General features: G+C 38.7%; 1 protein-coding gene across 1 annotated transcript; it reads right to left on the bottom strand.

The window, feature by feature from the left end:
• Positions 1–17,360: 17,360 nt before the first annotated feature.
• On the bottom strand, positions 17,361–23,022 carry barhl2 (BarH like homeobox 2). The gene is made up of 3 exons (XM_012962445.3): positions 21,686–23,022; positions 20,052–20,277; positions 17,361–18,374 (listed from the first exon to the last, which is right to left on the bottom strand). The coding sequence occupies exons 1-3, from the start codon at positions 22,224–22,226 to the stop codon at positions 18,062–18,064; spliced, it is 1,080 nt and encodes a 359-aa protein (XP_012817899.1). The 5' UTR covers positions 22,227–23,022; the 3' UTR covers positions 17,361–18,061.
• Positions 23,023–26,898: the final 3,876 nt, after the last annotated feature.

The following is a 26,898-nucleotide window of genomic DNA, read 5'->3' as shown; positions in this document are numbered from 1 at the left end:
TATATTTTACAATAGGTGGTGCATTATTCACTATATTATGCATCACAGAATTTTGTACATTTTGTAAATAAAGCACCATTGTACCTTATAATCATCATTATTTCCCACTCAGACCACTGCCATCCATTCTCTTCCAGGTACTTTCTATCAACATATAGAAAATGTGCCATCCTGGTATTTTAATTTGGACACTCAGTACTGTGGGTTTATGTCGTTGCATCATTTTGTTTGGTTGTCCGGCACTGATGGGTCATGTATTATAGCAGGATTTAGGTTGGGCTGCTGGCTGTGGCAGGTTACTGTTGTTTACTTCTGAAGAGAATAGGTGGGCTTAAGGAGATTCAACATACTTGACACTGACTTTAAAGAGTCACATGAAAGTAGATATTTTGTTAGGAAGAGAATCAGAATAAAACTACAAGTGCCACTTTCATTTAATAGCTTGTTTTCAATTAACCTATTTGCAAGTATGCTGTAAATCTCCAAATCCACATTAGTGTTCTGTTTCTTCTCACATTAAGAACTGGAAATGCAAAGGGCCTTTTGTTTTTTTTTTTTTTGTTTTGTTTTGTTTTTATTTTTTAACAAATGTGTTTCACTTCCCAAAAGCTAAAAACTCATCACACTGGATTAAAAAGGAAAACAAATAAATATTTAATATGTCAGCACCTGTCGTGTAGTTTCGGGGTATTGCACCAGTGCCCATACTGGCTTCTGTCCTTACCAGCTTCATTAAAGAATAAAAGAAAAATAATAAGTCATTTCACACCCTGTCCAACCATTATATAATAATGGCAAGATTGCACGCAAGGGTATAACATTATGCCCATCTGCAATCACAGTCTCTTTGCAAAAATCTCAATTCACACTTCACATGCAGCTAACCCTGTTGCCATCTCTTCCCAAACCCATCAGTACTGCAGCTGCACAATTTCACAGCCTAACATCTTAAAATTCATCCCTTTGGCACCTTTGCATCACTTCAGTTCAAGAAATAGCATCCAGCCTGGAATAATTAAGCAGCACCCAGATGTTTGGTTTGCTCTCCTTAAACCATTTCCGAAAAATACTTAATTGGTCCTGTATTATTTCTCAATGCCATAAAGATTCATGGAAGGTGAACAACAGCCAGTCCCTAGTTTACGTTAGCCGAGTGCTTTGTAGTTGAGACTTGAACAAGACGCGTGATAATGAGTAGGTTGAAGGAAGAGAAGGTGTTATCTCATTAAGGTAATGAGTAAGATATGCCCACCATTACATCAGTTTGAAAATGTGGCAATTAAAGCGCCCTACATGCTCTCCTGAAGACAAGAGAACAAGACAGTCTTCTTGGAACCACTATGGTGGGTTAATATGTGTCATGTAAATGAATAGGTAGACTAATTCGATTTAATTTCCAAGTACAGCACCTTTTTGTTCGGATTTTGTTTTTATACTACAATTAAAATGTTGGCGACTAGAATCCATTCCTATAAGCTATGCTGTTGTTTGACACTCCAAGCGTCAAATTATACAAATGCCTTGCGCTTATATATACTGAAATCTTTAAATACAAACTGTATATCAAATGCAGAAAAAAGGGATATTTAAATTTAAAATCTATTTTCCCTGTGGTATTTGTGATATCTGATTTCAGGTCAAAACATGTGGAAACTACACAGCACTGAGAAAAAAACAGAATTAGCATTTTACTTTTTGAGACACTGAACAGATCATGTTTATTCTATGAAAATGGGTTTTGTGTAAGAAAAATTGCCTTGTCAAATTCCCTCTGGCAGGCATGGCCATAGACTTGTATGGGCAGTTTCCCAACTACCTACAAAAATATATGCACTCCGTATAAATATATATAATGAAATCACATTTAGGTAGAGATAGATAGATAGATAGATAGATAGATGATAGATAGATAGATAGATAGATAGATAGATAGATAGATAGATAGATGATAGATAGATGATAGATAGATAGATAGATAGATAGATAGATAGACAGACAGACAGACAGACAGACAGACAGAAAGACAGACAGACAGACAGACAGACAGACAGACAGACAGACAGATAGATAGATAGATAGATAGATAGATAGATAGATGATAGATAGATAGATAGATAGACAGATAGAAAGACAGACAGATAGATAGATAGATGATAGATAGATAGATAGATAGATAGATAGATAGATAGACAGACAGATAGAAAGACAGACAGACAGATAGACAGACAGATAGATAGATAGATAGATAGATAGATAGATAGATAGATAGATAGATAGATAGATAGATAGATAGATCCAATGCCCGTGTATATATTTTGATTGTGTATGTGTGTGAATGAGTGTGTGTGCATGTATACAGTATATATATTTTTTTAACTTTTTTTGCTGTTCAGTGCCATGTTTTTTAGAGAAAATACAATGGCTACTATATTTCTGGAAATATGGCTATTATAACTGGTGCTGAAATCAGAGCAGCCATTTCACTTTACTAAATGAGGTGGAAGGGTCACAATGTTTATATAAGTTCTAATAGAATTTTACTCTAATAAATGGATTTGTGGGGATGCTTAAATTATGTGAAAATAATTGTGCCTTATGCAAGTATAATTAGTTTTTTCAGCCACATCAGGACACGTGGGGAGCTAAATAGTGGTAAAAGGCAATTGGCAAGTTTACTCATTGTGAGGCGAGAGAAAGGCAAGACACTTCCCCCATAAATTGCTTTCAAAGCACAATCCTATGATTTGCTGACTGTTTGTCACCTCTGATTGTAAGTAACTAGAGTACAAAATACACTCGCAGCCTGGCTGTGAATGCTGAAAATATAAAATTGATATGTAAGTTCCCATTTATCAGATAAAGGGTAAACAAAGTAAAATTTAACAGCCAAAATATATGTTATTAAAATTGTAATTCTTTTTATTTATACATTTAATAAAATAATTAGACTATGCCAACTGCATTATGATGTTATTGTAACCTATAGAGATTGTATTCCTTTTTTAGAGAAAATCACCTCTTTGTGAAATTTGTAAATTTACTACTGGATAATGTTTGCCTATATGAGACTGCACTGCAGGCATTGTGCGGTGTTGATTTCTAGCTTAATTTCCTGAACAGCCATGTTGTTCCTGCCCCCAATTGTCCATTATGTCACTTTTTAGGGTCCATGCACAGTACACTAAGCACCAAATAAGTACTCATTTGCACCAAAGGGTAACTAGGGACCCGAACCTGCACCTGGGCTCAACCCCACCCAGGACGCACACTGTGCATGCTCTTACCTCAACCCCCCCCCCCCGGATGGCATGCAAGGTGTGTGCAGCAAGCTCCATTTGGGTGGGGTGGGCCTGGGTGCAGAGCCAGCTTTAAGGACACATAGGAGTAGTGGAAACAAATAAGTGTTAATGGTAGCAGTATGGTCAATGAATCAGTGAATTTGGCACACTGCAGTCCAGAAGGCATTTTTGTATTTCCCTCACCCATGGAAGAAGTCTGTGTGGGTTGTTGTTTTTAAAATAAAAAGTGCTGTGCTTTTGGTTTAAAAGCAAAATAACATAAAGTTGATAATGCACTTTCACCATTTGTTAGAGGCAGGTAAAGAGTGGAAGAGTGGATTTTGAAGTGCACTTTTGTCTAAACCTGGGGACCTGAAAAGTGGAGAAAGAAACTTAAATTCAGTGGGGAAGTGCCAATCCTTTACAGTCACACCCCACGCTGTCATATATTTGTCAGAAGTTCATTTTCTTAACCAACAACCACTAGTACATTTCCCTATGAAGCTGAGATATGGGACATGCCTTTACAATATGTTGTCTTTCCATACATTAAACCATGCCTTTCAGATATTTCACTATTGGTGCCTTAAGGCCATTTAAAGGACCATTAAGACTTTGGTTAGATGTCCTATTTTATATGAGCAATTCAGCTCTGTTTTATATTTTGATGAGTACTAAACCAATTGTATTCGATATAGATTTATAGACTATCTCTTATCTGCTACATAAACTTGAGCAGTTTGCCCTGTTCAGCTTGATCGGCTGCCAGCATGTCTACACAGCAGCTTATTTATTTCAACTATAGTTGGGTTTTTTTTTAAAGCACAGTTCTTACCAGTGCAGTATACCAGTTCATGATATTGAAATATTTTAATTTCTTGATGTTACTGGTCCTTCAAATTACAGTTAGAGAGAGAGTAATATAAAAGTTCAAATTTATGGAAATGTTTGAAACATTGAAACCTTTAAAAAATGAAGTCCACTGACATTTCGCACTTTATCTATACAACAGTCCAGAACAGATCAGAAGTTTGGAGCTGATTTAAAATAGGGCTTTGCTTTTTTTAGGAATGGTTAAACAATAATATGAATGTATGGGTTTCTGTACACACACATACACATGCACATATATATAAATATAAAAATATTGGCAGCAAATAAGCAGAACACCATAAGCCAGAGTTGATACCTGGGTGCTCATGCAGGAATCAAAATGTATTTTGTACAAGTGACGGCACTCACAGGAATTTTACACACATGTTCAATAATGGAGAAAAGTTTTTGGTCTATGAAATCCAAACGTTTCAGTCCCATGCTGGGACTTTCATCATGGGAAGCCCCAGTATGGGACTGAAACGTTGGATTTCATTAACCAAAAACTTTTCTCTATTATTGAACATGTGTGTAAAATTCCTATGAGTGCCGTCACTTGTACAAAATAAATATAAAAATATATATACATACCCAATACTTTCAGCTTACAACTTTGAGGTCAACAAATTGGGCCAAAGTTTACCCATATAATGCTTAGTCTTCTTTTTAGTCTTAACCCTGATAAGATGTACAAATGATATATTTCCACAAGTAACAAGTACTCTGTGGACTGTGTTTTGAGGGCCAATCAAGTACATTATTTGGTGATGATTTTTCATATTTAGCTCAGAAACCCACAATGCTTGCAAGAATTCATATACAAAATTGCTAATTCTATTATTACACTAAAATGATTTACATTTTAACTGAATTACCCATTTATGACATCACAAATAGTGTAGTCTGGACCTAAAATTTTTAACTGCATTACAGACAATCTTAAAAAACTAGAGAGTAAAGCAACAAACTGTTGTGATGCAAAAAAGCCCAGCTAAGATTGTAAGTTTATATGGTAATGCCTGTGAAGGTATAGGCATTCATCTCACTGGTTAACAAACAAATCAGCTTAGCAGCTGCTCCCTATTGTGCAGTTCTAAAGACAGAATGGGTATTTTCAGAATGAGGCATGATCTCCTCTGGTAAATTGTCATCCACAGATGTATAGCTCTATGAACTAAAAGTCTGATAAAAAATTAAGTTATTCAGTTAATATTGCAAGCATCTGTATTGAGGGGCATTATGAATGAGAAAGTCTATACAATAACTGCTTTACCTGTCTTTAGCAAATGTTCACTTTAACTTCAGTAAGTGATAGGTATTGCCTGTACATTTGGTTAATCAGAACAAGGTACTCATATGCACATTTCTACAAACATTAAGCAGACACCACATTACGTTAAGTTTAAGACACCTATCGAGACCTAGTCTGTGGTACGAAGTAACAGCTGTGAATTAAATGTATATGAAGAAACTGGGTCTGTATCTAGAGGCTAGAGAAATTAAGAAGGAATTCTGAGCCAAATATCTGAGCATAGCCTAGCACAGAGATGACTACAATCATCAGCAAGACCCCTGGGTGGAAAAAGCTATGGAAGCTTGTGTGAAATATATGAAAGGTGAGGTTTTAGTGTTCCAAATCTTGAGAGTGCCTATGTCTACAGACTCAAAAGCTATAGAAGTTAAAGCTGAGAGGTTACTGGTAAAATACTGTGAAAATAAATGTTATCTGTCTAAGGTCTTGTGTGTATTTGCCACTGGATGAACAGATCCAGTAGTACAGGCTTCAGCTAAAGAACTTGCTTACAGTTACAGCATATAATAATATCTGTGATATTTCTGTATGACCGATAAAATGTGATGTAACTCAGAACAGAAGTCATTAGGCCAGCAGGAGCCTACAAACTGACTAATATCAAGCTTATTTAGTCAAAATTATACATATACATACTGGCTGGCAATACTCGTCATTGTATGAAAAAATGGGTAATAATACGATTGGCTGCCATAAAAATCATTTGTATAGCTATAACATAATGCAAAAATTGAACTACATTAACTTCTGCAATTATATAGTATGCTAATGAACAAATTATTAAACAGCCCTAAAGTTTGCTATTTTTAGGTAACCATGGATAATATAGTAATGTAGTAATGCTGAAAAAACTGGAAGTACTACAGGTATTATTTAAAGAATTAAAGCTGATTGTCTAAACTAGTCTTCCCATGCCAACCTATTTTGGCCCAGGTTCACCAAGGGGGTACATGATTTTTGTTTTTGCTGGGTATGTGACAGGGTCAAAGCTTCAAGACTGTCCCCACTAGAACAGCTTCACCTGCTCCCACTATGTCATCCCCAGAAGCATCTGTGACTCCAGGGTTCCATGTTACACTCCTACAATCATTTGTCTTTTACACTAATTCAGTAGCAGTTGACCCTTTATGAAGGTGGATAATTTTATCAGGACTGTTGGTCAATTGGTCGTAGTTACTATCACAGCTTGTCTCACAGAAAAATTCAGACTACATGACACTACAAATTTCACACAAAAGATTAGAATGTCTACCACCACCACCACATCATTTTCATACAATAATGTAGTTCATGCTCTGACATGCCAGACTCTGTTGTTTCCTAAATTACAACTTGTATTTGACAGTATCAAGAGACACATTGGGATCCCCTAAATCTGACCCTATTTTGTAATACAGGACATTCAGTGATATCTCATCAACATTTTTAACAGCCGCCATTGGAAAGTTTGTGAATTGTAGAAAAATTTGAAATGAAAACTTTTACTGTTCAAGAAAATCATATAACCATCCAGGCTACAATATCGATGAGTTGCAAAATCACCCTTTCCATTTTCTTACAGAGGCTTAACAGTTATGTCAAGTCTTTTCCTTACAGTCCTACTGCATTGGGGAGGCTATGGCCTGGAGGAAAGGTCTTTGTAGCCTGTTCAGAATGTCATTATGGATTAGATGGTAGAGAAACATAAATCCCTTCTTTCTTTGATAAGCCTGGCCATCCTGTAACAGATGATCACACCTAGGGGGAAATTTGTATTATGCAACATAGTAAATATTCTTATACTAATTATACTGACTGACTACTTCTTTTTCCCCCTTGTAAGATCATTATTTGTGACCCAGCCTGCCTTATTAGAATCTATCCCAATCTATTTAAGAGGTCTTTATATTCTTCTATGTGACCTGGTCTCTCCTGCTATACTTTCTGCCATTTCTGCCTTCAGCTAATCAATTTGCATAAATGTGATCAGCTCATCTACTGCACCAGGAAAAGTGCCATATGGCTCCAGCTCTCTGTCTGTTGTCATCCCCCCCCCCCCCCCCCCCCCCCCCCCCACTACTACAAATCATGGAGGCTTATACTGATAATTTGCTTGTAGCTAAACTGTCCCTGCCACTATAAGTCTATTAACTCTGGACTTAGGATACCCTTATATATACCCTAATATAATACTCTAACAGTGCCCCACCCTAATACCGCCTCTGCCAAAACCCAGTGCAACTCAGCGAGCTGCTGTTCCTTGTATACCCACATCTGTACTACCCTAACTCTGATGTCACTGGAGGGGGTGGGAGAGACAAGATTATGTATTAAAGACAATGGTAGACAAGGGGAAGAGGAATAGAAGAAAGCTGTGGGCAAAAGTTGGCTCACCACTCTGCAACCTGCAAAAAAAGTGATTTGCTGCTCTAAACCAGCCTATATTGGCATGCCCTATGCATCCATAGTACCACAGTCTCCACAAACAACCTTTAAGATATTTGAAGGATTCCACCAAGACAGGAATCACTTTCAATGGTTTAAAAACAGCCAGTATTAAAATAATGTTAGTTATGAAAAGCAATTTAGCAGAACTATTGACTTGTTCTAAGATCTGGCAGATATCCTATTACTCCTAAGGATCTATTTTCTTCTAAAGTTTGACTATTCCTGGATAAATCACATGTATAGTTAATTTTGTAAGTGAAAAGTAGAAAACCACTACTGCAGCAATCAGTGTGCAAATGTCAATGCAGTGTTACATTTTATTTCATAAACTTTAAAACATATGAATAAAGAAAAATGTAATAGAAATAGAAAGTAAAGGTCCCCATACACGCTGAGATCCGCTCGCTTGGCGAGATCGCCAAGCGAGCCGATCTGCACCTGATATCCCCGCCTACGGGTGGGCAATATCGGGGAGCGTGTAGTTAAAAAAATAATAATAATTTAATCGAATTATACTGGCAGCAAGGGGCAGTCGGTTCAGGGACCCCATCAACGAGCCAATGCGGTCCCCGATCCGACTGAATTTTCTCACCTGGCCGATCAAGATCTGGCCAATTTCAGGCCAGATATCGGTCGGCCAGGCCCCTCGTTTCTGCCCCTACACGGGCAGATAAGCTGTCGAATCAGTCCAAGGGACAATGCTGATCATTTCCTGATAATTGTCTCTACATGTGTTTTAGCACAATCAGTTCTCATTATTGTCTATGGCAGGGTATTTTCTGGTATTTAGTGGCTGCGACAAGTAGCTGCTACTAAGTTAAAAATAATTTAATCGAATTATACTGGCAGCAAGGGGCAGTCGGTTCAGGGACCCCATCAACGAGCCAATGTGGTCCCCGATCCGACTGAATTTTCTCACCTGGCCGATCAAGATCTGGCCAATTTCAGGCCAGATATCGGTCGGCCAGGCCCCTCGTTTCTGCCCCTACACGGGCAGATAAGCTGTCGAATCGGTCCAAGGGACAATGCTGATCATTTCCTGATAATTGTCTCTACATGTGTTTTAGAGTTTTAGTTCTCATTATTGTCTATGGCAGGGTATTTTCTGGTATTTAGTAGCTGCGACAAGTAGCTGCTACTAAGTAGTCTTCACCCTTAGTTTCAAACTACAATGCTATCAGTACAGTTGCTGTAAGCCACACAATGATATTATTCAAAGAAAATAGCTTTGATGTATACTTAACCAGATGCTGTGGATTATTTTTAATCTGCCTACAAACAGAGCACTGTGTGCCAATGACTGATATAAGACTGAGTAAGGTCATACTTATACTTGGAATGGCTGTTTAACATTGGTATAAGTCCAGTTATTGGCTTAAACCTAACTAATAGTAAGAACAATGACAGACTTTCAGTGCACAAAACTGATGTTGCCATAGTGCAGATCAATATAAGTGTCTTTAATTGTAAGGATTAAAATTGCACTTACAAATATAAATTATGCAGCACCATATCAATTAAATTGATTGCCAGTCATAATTGTCGAGCATTAGCTAACCCAACATGCACTCCCACCTCGACATCTGCTTGTGTCCAGGGGTTGTTGCCTTTTTTAATAAGGGTTAACCACAAAATAACTTTCTAAGGAGCCTGCACCCCAGGCTGAAGACTTTTGATTTACTCCAGAGTATGATTTGGTAACTTGCAACTGAATCATCTAATAGCTGTATGGGATTGGTAACATGATTAAGACATCACAGTTATTCAGAGTTTGCCCTTTAGTCTTTAAGCACATGTTACTATGCATCAAGATGGCTAAAAATCCACATACAACAATTTGCCATTTAAAGCCTGCCAAGATAATATAGAAGTCTATGGCAGATGCCAAAGCTTTAGAGGTCTTAGATTTTTGATGCTGTTCTTTTGTTTGACAATTTGAAAAAATTTACTTTTTCAGTTCAGACTTTTTAGCAAATATCAGACATTCGTGGAAATGAGTTTATTCCAATTTTTAAAAGTACAAAGTTGAGAAATATTAGAGTTTTAGTAAATGTGCTCCTAAATGTCACAATATTACATGGCAGCTCTGGAACCAGTGTAATTTGCTTCAGATTAATAATCAGCCCTGTAGAATCAGTTTATATGAGAGGCCAACCTATTTTTTTTCTGCTTGATGATTTGCAACAACCCCTAAGCTTAGTTTTCAACAGCTGCCCAGAGCCCACTGAGCATGTGCAGTGTCACTGACACTCCAAACAATAAGATAGTGAGTTCCTGTGACAATTGTGAAGGCCTGGATCATTACTGTTATATCGATACTGAGCCTTTAGGCTGGTGCAGTAACCTTAGTGTATAAATATGGCATTTTTAACCATATTGGTTTTTAGAGTTTACTTTGAATCCCATTGGCAATAAAGCTTTTAATAGGAATTAATACCACCGGATGTGTATAAATAATAGCCCATAAAATAGCCAATGATTTTTTTCAGGAAATGGTAAAATTACCCTTTTAAAATATGTTAATATCAACCTGTAGTCAATCAAAACACTAGTTTTAAGACCACAGTTTATCTCTTTTTTCTTTCTCTTCCAAAATGCCTTTGTGCACAAATAATGCTTTGGGCACTGAACATTAATGGCCCCTCCTTTTGCATACAGACCATACAGACATAAAAGGAGAGATAAATTCAGATTAATCTAAAAAATATAGATGCAAACTCTAGCACTAATTGCATGGGGTCAGATACATATTGTACCCAGTACAGCACAAAGAAATGTTTGCTAAGTGATTGAGATGTCTCAGAAACTGTACACTGAGTTCTTGAAGTGCTGTTTAATTTAGTGTATTCCATTCTCGGAGCACATGATATGAATATATAGGGAATAATGTACCCCATAATTACAAATATATTTATGTTAGAAGTCACTAAGGAGTTCTGTCACAATATAAAACTAAGGCCGCGGGGCAAATGTTTTTGTACAGGTCATAGGACTACAAAGTGACTTCTAAAATCCACATATTTTCTGCAGAGTGTACACTGGTTTTTATTATACAAAAGCTTCAGCGAAACATGTGGCACAGGTGACTTCACTAAGCACTGAATATAAGTGATGACTGAACACACATTATAAGGATGTATTTTACAGGTTATTCAAGGCTTCTGTGTATTATTGTGGTATATAGACATGCTCTTCAGTAAACCATACTAAAAATGTAGTTTTTATCCATACAGAGGTTTCCTGGTTAAAGTACCAAAGCTTCTTTTAGCATGCCCCTTTGACAAATTTGTGCAAGTTTAATTTAATTTAAATGAGCGGAACTTCTTACTAAGCTAAGTCACAAATAAAATATGTTGTGATATATGGAGACCAAGTATTGGCAGGTAGTGATGGGCGAAATGTTTCGCCAGGCATGGATTCGTGGCGAATTTCCGCGTTTCGCCATTGGCGGATTGTTTCGCGAAACGTATGAAAAAATTTGCAGCGGAAAAATTCGCTGCACGTCCAAAAATTGTCGCTGGCGTCAAAAAAGAATCGGCGCAGGCATCAAAAGAATAGCCGCGGGCGACAAAAGAATAGCCGTGCGACAAAATAATAGCCACGTGACAAAATAATAGCCGCGGGCGACAATTTTTTTTGCTGCACGTCATTTTCGCCGTTTCGCGGATCTTTTGAAAGATTCGCAAATTTTTCGCCGAAGTGAAACGGAACAGATTCTATCTACTATCGTATCCAGGATAGCAACAGATAGGATAAAGGAGATCCTTAGTGCACAGTTGTAACGCCTGTTTTAACCAAATTTTATTTACACATTATTATGACCAGTGGTTTTTTTTTATAGAGAAGGGTACTGCATAGCCTGGGAAGATTTGTCTGTGCTTTATAAATAAAGCCTCTGACCAAGGGGTCAAGTGGTGCAAAGGCATATTAAATAAAAATAAACATTAAAATCCCTCTTGCTCATTTTTGCTTATTTTTTTGTCTTTCAGACTCCATTTTTAACATAGGTGTACCAGAATGTCACAGACAATGGTTACTGTTTGGGCTATATGAAAAGCATGAGGTATGTATGGACCTTAAGCTCTCTTAGTTTATATGGCTCTAATTAGACTGACCCCTCTGTCAACTGTGTGGTGGGTGGAGGGTTAATCAGGGTAATGAATGAGGGACCATCGGATGGAGTATAGAGGGCTTAAAAGCAGGGATGTGGGTGACATATCTGCCAAGGGACAAAAGAGTTGCAGTAACTGGCTGTATGTGGTTCCAGCAGTGTTAGTATGGTACTAATGTGCCTTGTTATATACATTTATCTATGGCCAGGGAGAAGCCTGTTCTGCAACTGAGCTTCTATAAACTGGCACACAAACACTGACATTTAGTAATTCACATCTTACACAAAAAATGCAGCTAGTGATGTTAGGAATTATTTTCATTTTACTATATATTCGGAGCTATTGAGCAAAATCGCAAAATATTTTTGTTATGGAATTTTTCAGTATCCATATCTCTGGAAAAGCTTCACTATAATGTTTTGCCCATTTCTGTCTCGCTCCTTTCAGATATCCCTGTGATATATTTTTGTAATTAGAGACAAGATGAGACCATTTCTGATCTTTTCCAATATGCCATGTTATATGATTGTTTCATAACCTGATTCCTTACAGATGTGAATTTCAGAAAGGGTAGACATTTGGAAATTAGGGAACTATAGTGGGTGCGTTCAAAGGACTTAAATATCAAAACTAAATTTAGAATGTCAAAGTACATGCAACATACCAAGCTGTCATGAAATTACATGTTTTATGTGCAATGACACTTGGGGTGTTTGATCAACACAGCCAGCCCAGGGGAAAATGCAGAACCCCTTTCCCACTGACTTTCCATTCTTTTGAATAGGACTTGTACTGCTTAATGGCACAATGTAGTGTGTTTCAAAATGACTATTGCCCAAGAAAAGACAAGATACAGCTTGCCACAGAACAGCAGATCTACATTCAAGAAGAACAGCAGATCTCTGAACTCATCTCTAGGTACCATCCAACCCGCTTGTTACGCTCCTCTACTGACCTGCTCCTCAACTCCTCTCTCATTCCCTCCTCACACGCTCACATTCAAGACTTTGCAAGGGCTGCCCCCCTTCTCTGGAATTCGCTCCCACAAACTGTCAGACTTTCTCCCAATCTCTCTGCCTTCAAGAGATCTCTAAAAACACATTTATTTAGAGAAGCTTACCCTAATCTAGTTTAGCAATACCCTGTGCCCCACCTCTCACAACTCTGGTCATGCCCATTCCCACACCTTGTGTCTCAACCCTTTCTCCTTGTAGATTGTAAGCTCTTTTGGGCAGGGCCCTCTTCACCTCTTGTATCGGTTATTGATTGCTTTATATGTTACTCTGTATGTCCAATATATGAAACCCACTTATTGTACAGCACTGCGGAATATGTTGGCGCTTTATAAATAAATGTTAATGTAATGTAATATAATGTAGGACAAAATAGCAGATCTACATTCAGTTCATAAGATTCACTAGCAAAGTGTTTTATTCTCACTGAGAAGATCACAACCTTCTAAAAACCCTGTATGCCATATGCCTCCATGGCTCCGTCCAGTACAATTGTGTAAACAATGGTTTTCGTTTGAGATTTGTGACATCTGTGACAAAATATTTGCGTAATCTCAGCCATAAAGCATTGTCGGGCTGTTGCCCTGTGATTTTTTTCCCCAGAGACTTGCGATCCAGTCACGTAATAGCAGGCAATATACTACATATTTTAGCACAAAAGTTGCTATAACTTTTCTTTGTATTAAGACTTAATCACTTTTTCCCAACGCTTCTTCACAGTAAAGATGACCTGCTGCTTTTTAGCAAAAATAAAAACTTAGTGATTACATTACAGAATAAATCCTCTCGGGAGTAAATGGAGCTCTACTATTAGTTACCCAACCAAGTCCTGTGAATAAAGTGTTTGCGCCACTAAATTTACACTTGGTTGCGTCATTCTAATATTTAGCACCTTCTCTGTATAATATAGTACTACAATATTATCTATATCTATCTATATGTCTATATATCTATAGCTATTTATGTTTCTGTAGCTATAAAGTACTACAGCCTGCGCAGCATTCTAACAAAATAGTATTATGGTGGGTCACAGTCGTGCATTGTGTATACATATATATATATATAAGAACCCAGAGTTAATCCGAGCAATATGCAGCCCCTAGTTCTCTCCGTTAGACGTTATTATAAAATAATTAATATAAATGGTTGTGTTTCTCTATAAGAGTCAATAACATATGGGCCCACAATCCTGGTTGTTAGGCGAGTAGCCCAAAGCGCTGCGACACGCTGTCCTGCCACTGAGCCGGCGCTGGGAGCTGTCTCTGGTGCTGGAATTCCCCCAAGCCCCGGGCTAAAGACACTGCCCTTTCTCACAGAGGCGCACAGTCCTCCGGAGCTGAACTTTTATATCTCTAATGGGTGATACATGGGGACCGGCCAAGGCACCTATAGGCTCATGGCTACACCCAATAGGCGAGTAGAGAATGGCCCCCACTGACACAAGTTCGCAAGCACTCACACAGGAGCTGAGAGGCACCCAGACATTCACATTTAGGCTACTGATATAATAAACTATAACATTTAGTGTTATAGTTTTTAATAACAACTTATAACATTGTTTTTAATAAACATGCCCCATTTTATTGATGGAAAGTTGCACACGGTAGTGTTGTGTGTGTGTCAGTGGGTGTGCGGGAAAGGGACAATTATCTTCAAATTCTGGAACCTGTCCTGTTTTAATGGGAAACCGAAACTTGCTGCACAATTGGGGGTGAACATTTTACAACAAGCTGTGCTGTATTTGAATTTCGAATGAAGTTAAGTATATGAAAGGGGAATATCCTTAACTCGCACCTGTACTAAAGTGGAATGTTGAATAAGAATACAAATATATTAGCTGAGATCTATTAATTACAGCCGTACATTGCTGGCAAAGTCCCATTGGTAAAAAGAATGATCACCAGGACGATTAAGTAACAGTTCTCAGGCATTCTCAGTTCTGCGACACTCTAGGCAGGAATCGCACCGTTGGGTTCAGCCTTGGCAATGCTCATACTTGCTTGAGGCAATAAATCAAAGAAACTGTGATCTCTTAGAAATCCTGTAATAAGCATGTTTGTCAAGCAAAAATTTACATCGGAAAAAATCACATTTTGTTTGCAGTAAATGTATTTTTCTTAGAAGAAAAAGTGTGTAATTAAAACAAAGGAGCACTAGATTAAATGGCTCAATTAAATAGCAAGATAGATAGATAAATAGATAGATAGATAGATAGATAGATAGATAGATAGATAGATAGATAGATAGATAGATATAGATAGATAGATGATAGATAGATGATAGCTGATAGATAGATAGATAGATAGATAGATAGATAGATAGATAGATAGATAGATAGAATGCCTTTTTCACAACAGGGAAATACGCGGTGTGTATTTAACTATGTAAAAACAATACGATTACTTACGGTAAACTGGTTTCTCCCTAATTGTTTATTTAGTTAATACTAAATATCTTGTAATCTTAAATTATCTGAAATATACTTCTTTCCGTTTGAAGCTGTCAGTAAGGGGAATTGTTCTTTCATTAAATCGTTAATATATATCTTATTAACCTTTTGTTTCTAAGCTCAGAATAGACAGAAACATGCCAACCAAGTATTATCCCTTACAATGCATAGCTGTATCCTATATAAATGTATACAGTCTGTTGTGTTTAGGAGAAATCCGTTGTAAGTGAAAGCTTTTGCCTGGCAATGCGGCTTTCTATGGGCTGCCTTGGTTAAGCTGTACGGTCCCGGCTCAGTGTAATTACTGCAGCTACAAGGATACAAAACGATAGAGGCGTTTCTGGGAGTTCTGTCCCCTTTTGTTGGACTGCTGCAGAGGTCAATATGGTTTTAACGCAAATTTATTAGCAGAGAAATCAGCAAACCATTCCCTAATTAGCAAAGCCTAAATAAATGTGCCCGGGGGCTCCTTTTTTTGAGCAGGTTTTTTTTTTTTTTTTTTTCAAAAAGCCACAATGAAGGTCCAACCTACTGAAAGCCTCAAAGGATCTCATAAGATACAAGTCTATGAATCTTTTATAGGTAATTGCTGTATATCTTTCTAATTTTATGGAAGGAAATCTGGTCTTCACCTTGAAAGGTTTCAGCTTATTATTTCTAACCCTCACACATTGTAGAAGGATCAGCCCTACAGTGCAGGGAAAACTCCAAACTGTGAGGACTCTTTTCGCTTCCCTAATTCAATAGAATACAGTCTTTTTGTTAGTGATTCCCCTTGCTTTTAATAGGAACTTTCCCTAGATTTATATCTGCCCCACATAATTATATATTCTCAGCACAGCCCCTGAGATCGTGGAACATAACTAAAATAGCAGAGGATTTCGTGTTGTTTTGGGTTTCGATTTTTCAACCAATCTGTTTCTTGCTTTGCTGTCATTAACACAACTTATCGCAGTGACTCGACCCCTTTTTTCTAAAAATACTTTTACAGTAAGACGTTTAAGTCGTCCTTTCTTTAAAGGGGGTGGCAATTTTAAGCTATTAAATATTAAGTGAATGCTTACTTGTTTTTAGATCAAAAAGCTTTCTTTAATCTAAATTCGTGTGATCGTGTGTCTCAAACATTTGCTTATGTTTTGCATTCGTCTGAAAGAGACTGGTTGGTGTGTTTTTGTGAGCGCATAATTGTGTGCTTTTAGCAAACTGTATAGCTTTTGTTTTGTGTTTTGCTTACTATGTGTGTTTGTGGCTGTTTCTCTAGTAATTCTAAGTGTCACTTCTGGTGACCTATTCTTTGTGCTTGTATTTATACTGTATATTTGTTGCCTTAAACCTATCCTATGTAATGATTCACAGGCAGTGAGCATATGGATCTGTGCAGATTCCTATTTATGGCTAATATATAGGTTCCCATCAATACAGGGATTGCGTGTGTGTGTGTGTGTGTGTGAGAGAGCCTGAGTGTGTATGTTCCCTTGGCCTACTGTATATAATTGCTCACCCATGGCTTTCTTGCGCCTACTGTCTGTTGCCTGATCCCCCCTTCCCACAGAACAGCTGCCAGGCTGGGCTACATGTTCTCAGTTCCCAGGCAGGCCACCCAATCTAACAAATCACTCGTTTTGCTTATTAGCTTGTTTAAGATTCATAAAAAACGGGGACACACGGCAGCCGACGGCTATCCCTTAACGGCCTTTACTGAAGTCTTGGCTTAAAAGCAGGGCCCTTCTAACCCAGAATGAATGCATAATTCTCTTAAAGAAAGAAACACCAAACTAGCCATCTTTTTTCCCCAGTCTATGAAATAAATCCTCACAGTTGGAAAGAAATAAAACTCGTGTATCACATCAGGGAAATGCTCGATTAAAGCAACTAAGAAACAAGCAAAATCACATAAATGATGCAAATTTTAATTTTATTAAAACCATTTTCTCATGTCAGCAATTGTTAAAAAAAGATAGATTTTTTTTTTTTCGTTTACTCTCAATCACAGAGAAAAATCTATATCCTTCATCTAAGCATTTATTTTTGGACAGGGCCAAAGGACATGAAAGAAAATAAAAAGTAATTAACAAATAGTCGTGATTTTTTTTGTTTGTTTTTGGACCACATATAATAAATATGATATATCACAGAGTCTTTTCAAATGTACATTGATTTATATTAAGGAGCATGCCACTCGTCATAAGGAAAACGCTCACTAGAAATCAGTGCAAAGTTCCCGTCTCCTCCTGCTGGGTCGGTACCGGGCTGCTCATGCCGCTAAAGTCCTTCTCCGGTATCATTCCCAACAGTGACTGTATTCTGCCCTCTGCTCTCTGCAGATGCCCCTTGGGGGCCACTTCTGCCTCTCCTGAGTTCCCTGTGTGCCTGCCAGGTGACACTCCAGTGCCAATTGTAGGCCTAGTTCTTTTAAGTGGAAACGTTGTCTGCTCGGTGTATTTGGCCTTTCATGTATGGGGGATTTATCCGGATTCGCATAAAGTGGATCCTTTGTCTCTCTCCCATCACATAACTCCTCTGACTCCGGTTCTGATGTCTTTTTTTTGGATTACTGCAATGGTGACACTGTGCTGCGGTGATTAGATACTACTGTTTCACCGGTTGTGAGGGGTACCTGGGATTGGGTTTCCCAAAGGGTTAAGAGCTGGTTGACCTCCCGGGCCCAGGCCGTGGATAAGTACCCTGGGGACCAAGGGTCTCTGTAGTTGGGGGTGAGGGGCAGGGGGAGTCCTGTACATACTGCTGTACATGGCTGCGGCTGCTGCAGCCGCTGTGGTACTGTCCATACTGCTCAGCAGACTCGGATGATAGAAATAGGGCGATGGGAACATTCTCTGTAGGGCTGAATAATTGCCAGCTTCAGCAAGTAGCTCCAGTCCCACCGCAGTTTGCCGCTTCCACTTGGTCCTACGGAAATATAATTAAAAAAAAACATTAACAACAGAACTTTATTAGACACAGGCCATTCAGTCACAAAACAGCCAACAGCACACATGGCAAAAAGGGATAGTTAATTTAAACAAAAACAAACCTATGTCTATTTGTTTGTATTTTAGCAACGGGACTACTGGGCTTTTGGACCCTTACAGACACCAATCCATAACTATACTGATCGTTTCCTAGAGAGCAGGACCCAGTGCATCTCCCCAGCTGCTGTGGATTTACTTAAAGGGAAAATAAAAGCCGGTTAGATCCCTGTCCTTATCCCCAGCCGAGAGTAAATCTGCTCAAATATCAATATTTTCCGCAGGCTTTAGCACAAGCGCCTTGGTAATACTGTTCTTCTAGTCCTTAGTTCTACAATCAGGCAAAGGAATCGGCCGAGCTGATCTCTCTTCTGGGCTAGTTAAGTGTTTCGTTCTCCGCTAGATCAGACACTTACGGGGTGCATTGCATTCTATTGATTTTAAGGGGGTGCCTCACAGGTTCATAGAACATAAATATAAAACAGACGGTAAAGGGATTTAGCTAATTAAAATCCATTGTTGCATTTAGTTTGAAAATGAGCTGCATATATATGAATATCTTCTAGTAATTATTTATATATAAATCTGCATCATCTTCCGACTTCATTTATTTTCTTTGCCAAGTTTATTGTTTATTAAAGTAGGGTGCCCGTGAGCATGTGGGAAGCAGTAACACAAGGGGATGAATAAATAAATCCATGGCGCCCTATTTACATTGCATCAATGACACTAATCTTTCCTGGCAGAATTAGGGTGGCTGCAGCACTATGTAATGAGACAGAAAATTATGGAAAAATATTACTGGATTTAATTTGCTTCTCCATGCCCACCCTGCAATCTCCAGGCCCTACACAAGTTATGGGGTCTCCCTAACCCGCCCCCCTTGCCATTTGTTTGCAGTCGTTGCTTGATGGCTAAAAGTGCACCAGAGTAAGAGAAATTTGATCGAATTATTTTCTAATTGAATTATAAAAGGCATGTGTAGTGCAACGCTGCATAATAACTTTGCACAGGGATTTCTACCGACTGTGTTGCTGGGACACTAGTAATGTGTCCCTAGTTTGGAATCGAGATTTACCCATTATTAATTCATGTGTATATTGGTTCAGATTTGTTTCCATTTTCTTTGATGCCATTAATTAGCAGCAATTATCTCTCTTATATACAATTTGTAGGGTTTCCTTCTCTGCATATGATACGCCCACTATAGTACCCAGGGAAAGATCAGCTGAATTTGGGTCCCTTTTCTTAGATTGAATCTAAACATGAGTGGCAGCTATTTGTGCGCCCTGTGCTGGGACCTGCATCGCTAATGAGTCTGCGGGCAGAGTTGGCTTTTATTCACAGTGGAGCATGTTGCACAAACCTTGGCCCTGCAATATATTATGTACCCACCCCACTTTAATAGAACCAGCGCCTAGTATAGTTATACAAAACACTGGCCCTCTGCTATTATTTCCTTTGCCTTATACCTGTATAGATGTAAAGTGACCAAATGCCCCTCAATCCCCAGCCTGTCCCGTTAGCTCTTTAACTTGTATAAAAAGGTGATGCTCTTTCTGCCTGTGCCCCTCACTGTCTGTCCCCAGTGCCCTCTGTGCATCCCCCCAGCGCTCACCTCCTGTTCTGGTACCAGGTTTTGACCTGTGTGTCTGTCAGGTTGAGGGCTGCTGCCAAGTCCATGCGATCCTGAACGCTGAGGTACTTCTGTCGCTCAAAGCTTCTCTCCAGCTGGTTGAGCTGATGGTCGGAGAAGGCTGTCCTGGCTTTCCTGGGCTTCTTGGCTCGTACTGGGGGGCTCTCCCGGCTGCTTGTAATCTCCCGATCGCCCTCTTCTTTTGTGCCTGTAACCCAACACACACACGCATAAACCAATTAGATTGCCCAACAAAACTACTCAAAAAAATGTGCTAATCTAATTTTTCTCCTTTTTGGAATAACACAATTGACGCGGATAGATCTACCTTTCTATCTATCTATCTATCATCTATCTATCTATCTATCTATCTATCTATCTATCATCTCTGTCTTTCTATCTGTCATTTCTATGTCTCATAGTTACTGATGAATCAAGGGGTTTGACACCGAGTTATTGGATTTGCAATACGCATTCCAGGTGAGAACACTAAAATTTCCACATTCTATTTGTCAACCTTGTATTTTTGCTGAAATGAGGAGAAATCGATATGTCAAAACCATCTCTGTTTGTAGCAGTTTTTTCTCCAGCGCTCCTTTATCTTCCCTGCAGGAAGAACAATAATCTCTCTAATTGACCCACTGGGGAGGTTGGTGCACACACAAAAAAAAAGAAAGAAAAAAAGGGAAAAAAGAAAAAGAAAGAAAGGACAGAAAAAAAATCGCCAGGACTGACTGCACTTATTGTACATATGATTCTTGATCACTAATATGCAAAAATATGACTGCAACAATACGGATAATTATTTTCTTTATTCTAAGGTTTATTATGAGTATTAAGAGGGTGTTTTACTGGTCTCAAACTGGATAATTAGAACTGCACACAAGGCACCATGTTGTGATAGAATATGTATATATTTTTATTAGAAAAGCGCGATTCTTTTAATTAACACAGTGGTTTGCAATTATCAACCACGTATTTAACAAGGGATTAAGTGTAAATGAATTCATTATTGCATTTTTATCATAATTAGAATTTCTGCTTCCTGCAGATATGAGCCCTTTGTTTTATTTTGACAACACTGACATAATGCCAATTACATCTGGCACTAAAACTTTTATTCCGTTGGTACAATGGATTAACTAAAGCAAAAAGAAAGACAGACAGATAGCTACAGATAAAATACATAGGAAGATACAGATAAAAAGACAGACAGGTAGGTACATGCATTATGTACGCCGATAGATACATAGATATCCATCTATTCAGAGACCTATTTGATTTTATAGCAATACTTTTCTATAAACTCAAATTGCCTTGATCATTACCACTAAATGCAATCATTTGTTGATCATTTGTAATTACACCCGCCTGTATAATTAAATTAAAATCATATAACATTCTGGCTAACATGAGGGGAGCAGATATGCCCTAGGAATAGATCTAGTTATTTAAACCCGTTTTATTGCCGATGCTTCTTCTTAAGAACTGAGAATGCCAACCAGCACCGGAATGCAGAAGAATTGGGTTAAACAACTGATCCACTACGGATTTCGTTACTATTTCGTTTTCTCCCATTTATTGCAGTAATTATGAAGCTTCCTTCTGCCACTTACCGTGCCCTTTAATGTCTGTATGCAAGTCTTCCCGGATCTTCTCTGCTTTCCCTTTGCCATCTTGCATCTCCTGTTCTAGTTTGGGCCGGAAACTTTCCGAAGAGCCATTGCCTTCATGTTTGGGAGTGTGATGCGGGGAGGGAACCGTTGTGCTGTAAGGGGCGCAGGCAGCCAAAGGTTTGCTGTCCCCCAAAATGTCTTTAATGAGGAAGGAAGAGGTAGAAGTCCTAGGGGCCGAGCCGAGCTGGGGCGGCTGTTGCTGCTGGGGAGACTGCTGCTGAGTGGGGTGCAGGTGCTGCAAGTGCTGCGCTGAGTGATGGACGCTGTCCACTAGCCGGTGCTGATCTACCGGCTCCATAGTGACTGATATGGGCGAGGATGGCGAGCTCCCCACAGTGTCTATCTCCGAATCAGGTGACAGGGGCCCCTGGCCTCTAAAATCCGTAGCCCTGGCATCCCTAAAGTCTCCGCTGAGCATGCCGGGACTGACTGCGCCTGCGTTGGACAAAATCGTGTCTATCCCAAAGCTGGATCCTTCCATGCTGCTTCCCAGTCAGACACAAGTCTTCTTCATACCAATCCTCTCGGTGCAACTCTCTCTAATCGCTTCTCCCCCAAGAGAAGCACATGGGTTGCAAAAAGTTTAGCCGCTGTATTTCCTACGTTCAACGCAAGAACAAATAGGAATAATAGTGTATTGCAAAGGCAAGACAAACAAGGAGCTATAAAAGGAGTATAAAAGCACAAGTGAGACGAATGCAGCCAATTGAGAGCAAGAGTTGGAGCTGTGGCCCCAAACACACGTGTGTCTAATTGAATGTGCCAAGGCTGGATCCCCCTTTGCTATATGTCACCATAACAGCCCCACACACGCTGCCACGCAGGCTGCTCTCTTCCCTGTGGCCGTGGGCTGCTGCTTGAACTTTCTTTGGAAAGTTGAGGTTTTGCTCCCAGACGGTGCCTGGCGGACTCCCGGCCACTGCCGCTCTTTCCCTTGTAATCCTTCTCCTGTTGGGCTCCAGTGACTTCCTCCCGTGACGTCACAGACAGGGCAAGAACATCGCCCCGCCCCTCTCTGGTTCCTCTAACCTTTTGCATGAGGTACCTCTCTCCGCTGCGATTGGTCGCCCGAATGGGAGAGACTCGACGTTCTGTCAATCCAGCCTATCGCAATAGGCCTAGGATTCGCTTGTGCAGAGGAGAGCGGCTATGGGGAAAGGATGCTCTTTTTGACTGGGTTATCTCCTGGGTCGTTTTCCTTAATTTAAGGAACAATAAATTAATATGGGACAAGACATTTTAGAAATAGTACCAAGAAGCAACGAGAAACAATAACAGAAGACTTAAACTAATAAGACAATTTCCAAAGCAATATACCCAATGTTAATTCTAAAAAGCTAAAAATCTGTGCACCCTATAGAAATGAGAACCCAGAAGCCAGGAAGTTGTGTGTGCAAAAGGAAAGCAAGCCATGCCTATACTGGACATAACTTCAGCAGCAGCTTAGACTGAAGCCGCTACTCGAGTAAGTCATTGTGCTTGTTTGTCCTTCTCTATGAAAGACCTGCCTGTTCTTGTCTTGCACTAAATACTATTTCTTTATTGGGAATAAAAGGAGATGAGCATCTATGACGTTTTGTGTGCATTTCTTTTAATATCCATACACTGTGAGCAAAGTATAGATCCGTTTCTTTCGTAAGAAAATTATGTTTTTTTTTTTCTGTGAGATTTCTCAATAGAATTTAGGCGTGGGTATTTCCTAAATAAAGAATAGGGGCACCAATGTATGTGTACACCAGTTCGCCAATTCACCAGTGTATTTCTGGTCCAGCTGTTCTATGTCATGCTACATATTTATTGTCGCGGTAAAAATCCTACCAACCTTCTGAAAGTCTCTGTAATTTCCTTCTGGGGAGAGGAAGGCGATTTGTTCGTTAGGCAGAAAGTTTTCAGTATGCAGGCTGTATTGATGTTCTTTCTCTGCAAATACAAGGAGTACATCTGCAGAGACTTTCCCTTGCTTGGCACTATTTGTATATTAGCATGGCATGCTTGCCTGGGTAATTAGCCAATCTTAGTGTGTCAGTAGGAAGGGAAATAGATATGTGCATCCATTGGGACTGGGAAATAATTCCGTGCAGAGCATCAAGTTGTGTTCATTTCTTTAGGACAGCTCCAACCTGTCTCTTGCTGGATGTCAGAGCAAAGGCAAGTGCTTGTGACAAGGCTGCTTATTACTCCTGACTAAGTACCATGTTCAACCTAATTAGCAGAGTAATTATAAGGTGCTAATGAATGATTTCAAGTTACATTTTATTTGGAATTACCATTTTTAGGGATTCATTACATTCAAGGTAAAACCAAGCTGTCTGCAGATGCGTTGCCACCCTGATTAAGACCTACAGGCTCTGCATCTAAATGTGTGTAACGATGAGGGAAAAGAAAATATGTTTAACAACTGATGTCAGAGGCACTGTAAAACCATATGGTAACCCCGCATTACTGCATATCCATTCATCTAGAGAAAGCAAGTAGTGTAAATATATATATATTGTGTTTATATACATATATATATATATATATATATATATATATATATAGTGCTGAAAATTTTGTGGACTGTATGTATATATATATATATATATATACACAAACATACATACACACACAGGTCACAGTACAAGGCATTGGGCACTGACAAGGCCCAACTGACTGAGGATGGAGTGGGGCATTTGATGTTCAGTAGGACAAGTACCCGGGTGAGGTTGCGCATTTATAGAAAGGAACATTGAAACATTTTGTTTTGGTTGAACCACACCAAACTTATGTGCAATTTACCATTGTATTTTAGGGGTGATCTTGAGACTTAATGCGACCATCTCCGAAACTCACACTTATCTATTATCTCTGCCCTATAAAGTCGCATATACATATATAATGAATGTACCATGTTTCGTGCCCCTACAAGCACACTAGCACACAGGCATTCTCCAGCCGGGCAAACTCAAAACGCATTCTTTAAGGAGAATAACTGGAAGATGCATCGCAACAAATATAAAATAATCACCTGAATATCTTTGCACACACATATTAATAACACACACCCATATTAAACATATACACAAACACACAATTATTCACATACTATTTAAAATCATGAGTTCACGTACAGTTTGTCCACAAAATATTATTGTGCGTATGTATGTAGGTATTTATGTGTAAAAACAAACACACACAAACACGTACAAATGTAATATACATGTGTGTGTGTTTATACCTATATACACACACAAAAGACATTAAATATGCACATATGAAACATACAAACAGTACGTAAAAATGTGGCTTAAGGTTCGGGAAGACGAATAAGAAGAAATAGAATGGCAGCGCTGTTCCGGTATTTATGTAGCTGTAGGCAGAGGAGCAGGCAATCGCAGCGCTGCTAGGGGCTCACATAAATGCCATTCCTGTACAGCGCCGAGCCTGCGAACAAGGCAGGGAGTTGTCTCACAATCGATAACTGTGTTGTTATCAATTATTCATTCTGCTCTTCAGCATGTACTTGCTATGTACATACCATGGCCAAGCCTAGTTAGATCTCTAAAGGTGTTTATGCACATGTATGAAGGAAGACCAGTACAAGGGCCTCTATCTTTTCAATGTGAAAGCTGCCATAGAGCTCTCCTTGTCGACTCTGCTCAGTATGAGACAAGGTTCTTGGTGCTTTGGCCAAAGACACAGCTAAACGAGTTACAAAAAAATGTGATAAAACTAAACTTCCTATGTGTTTGTATGGTAACTACTATTTCTACACTATCTCTTATGGGATCCGAGTCTTTGAGCACTTAGTGAAACCATGGAATTGACCCAAAGCTGGGCTTCCTGAGCCTTTTCTGGTAACCTCATGTCCTCTTCTCAATAGATCATTTATTTTATGACACTTGCATCATTACCAACTTTATTTAGAAAGCGTGGCTTAAATATTGTTTGTATTTTTAAGACAATGTTTTTTAAAAGTCGCTTTTATTGGACAAACTCCCTTTTCCATTTTTCTCTGCGAATAAGTGGTCAATTCGGCGAAACAACTTACTACGAAAATGAAGGTTTCCAAAACCGAATTCCCCAATTAATGGCCTTATTGTGTAATTATTTGTTCTGTAGTTCGTTTGTGTCGGTGCTCAGTTGTGCAGTGTGGCATTATTAGATGTGACAAACTCTAACATTTCTGACATTTTTATCCTTTTTCTTAATCTGTGTCCTACACGTTTTCCCAGTGTTTTTGGCTTTGTATTTTTATACAATGTTTCATCCAGTTGTTGTTGAAGTCGCACTGATGTGTATGTGGCCACAAGGCGGCGTAAACTGGAGCTGCTTTAGGTGCCTGAATATGCCAGTAGGGTATATCGCTGCTTCTGAAATATGCTTATTTTGTGTGCAAGTTGCTTGGTTGGACCAAGTTTTATTTCTGACACATTGTGCATTTATATATATAAATATATCAATCTGTTCACAGTGACTATATATATATATATATATATTTATATATATATATATATATTGCAAATGCATAAATCTGTAATCTATCTTCCTTTTTCCTTTTTGAATATACAGAAGGCATTTTGAGAGAGTGTTTATCCAGTGTAAGTGTCAGAAGGTATTAATTGCTCATGATTAATTGATGTGTTTATCTGTGCATAAGGTGTCAAAACTCTAATGGCACCTACCCTTCCTCACACAAGCGGGTTATAAAAAATCTGATTCTTAAGATTAAACAATTAAACCCTTTTCTGGCAGATAAAGATTTGATTCAACCTCCCTACTGTGCATGTAAAGTTTCATGTAAACAAAAACATAAATATTACATTATGTGCTTCCACATTCGCTGATCTTTAAAACATACAGTATTGATTGTATATATTGTATATTGTATATATTGATTGTAGCTTAATGGGCATAGATAGGTAGACAGACAGATAGAAAAATAGATATTGTGAATGCCACAAAACATATTAGGGTCAGTATTATCAAAGAGTAAAGAGAATTCTATTAAAAAATGTAATTGACAAATTTTGTAGAGCATTTTCTGTTTGCTCATTTATAAATATGTCCTTCCCCTTTGATATAAATGTGTATTTAGAAAATCATAAACCACAACCAACACTACCCGCAGCTTTGGCCAAACCAAAATATGCTAATAAATAGCCCTGCAAACC

This window comes from Xenopus tropicalis, chromosome 4 (genome assembly GCF_000004195.4).
Source record: "Xenopus tropicalis strain Nigerian chromosome 4, UCB_Xtro_10.0, whole genome shotgun sequence".
Lineage (NCBI taxonomy): Eukaryota > Metazoa > Chordata > Amphibia > Anura > Pipidae > Xenopus > Xenopus tropicalis.
Note: the sequence above shows the minus strand (reverse complement) of the source record. Positions and strands in the feature narration are given on the sequence as shown.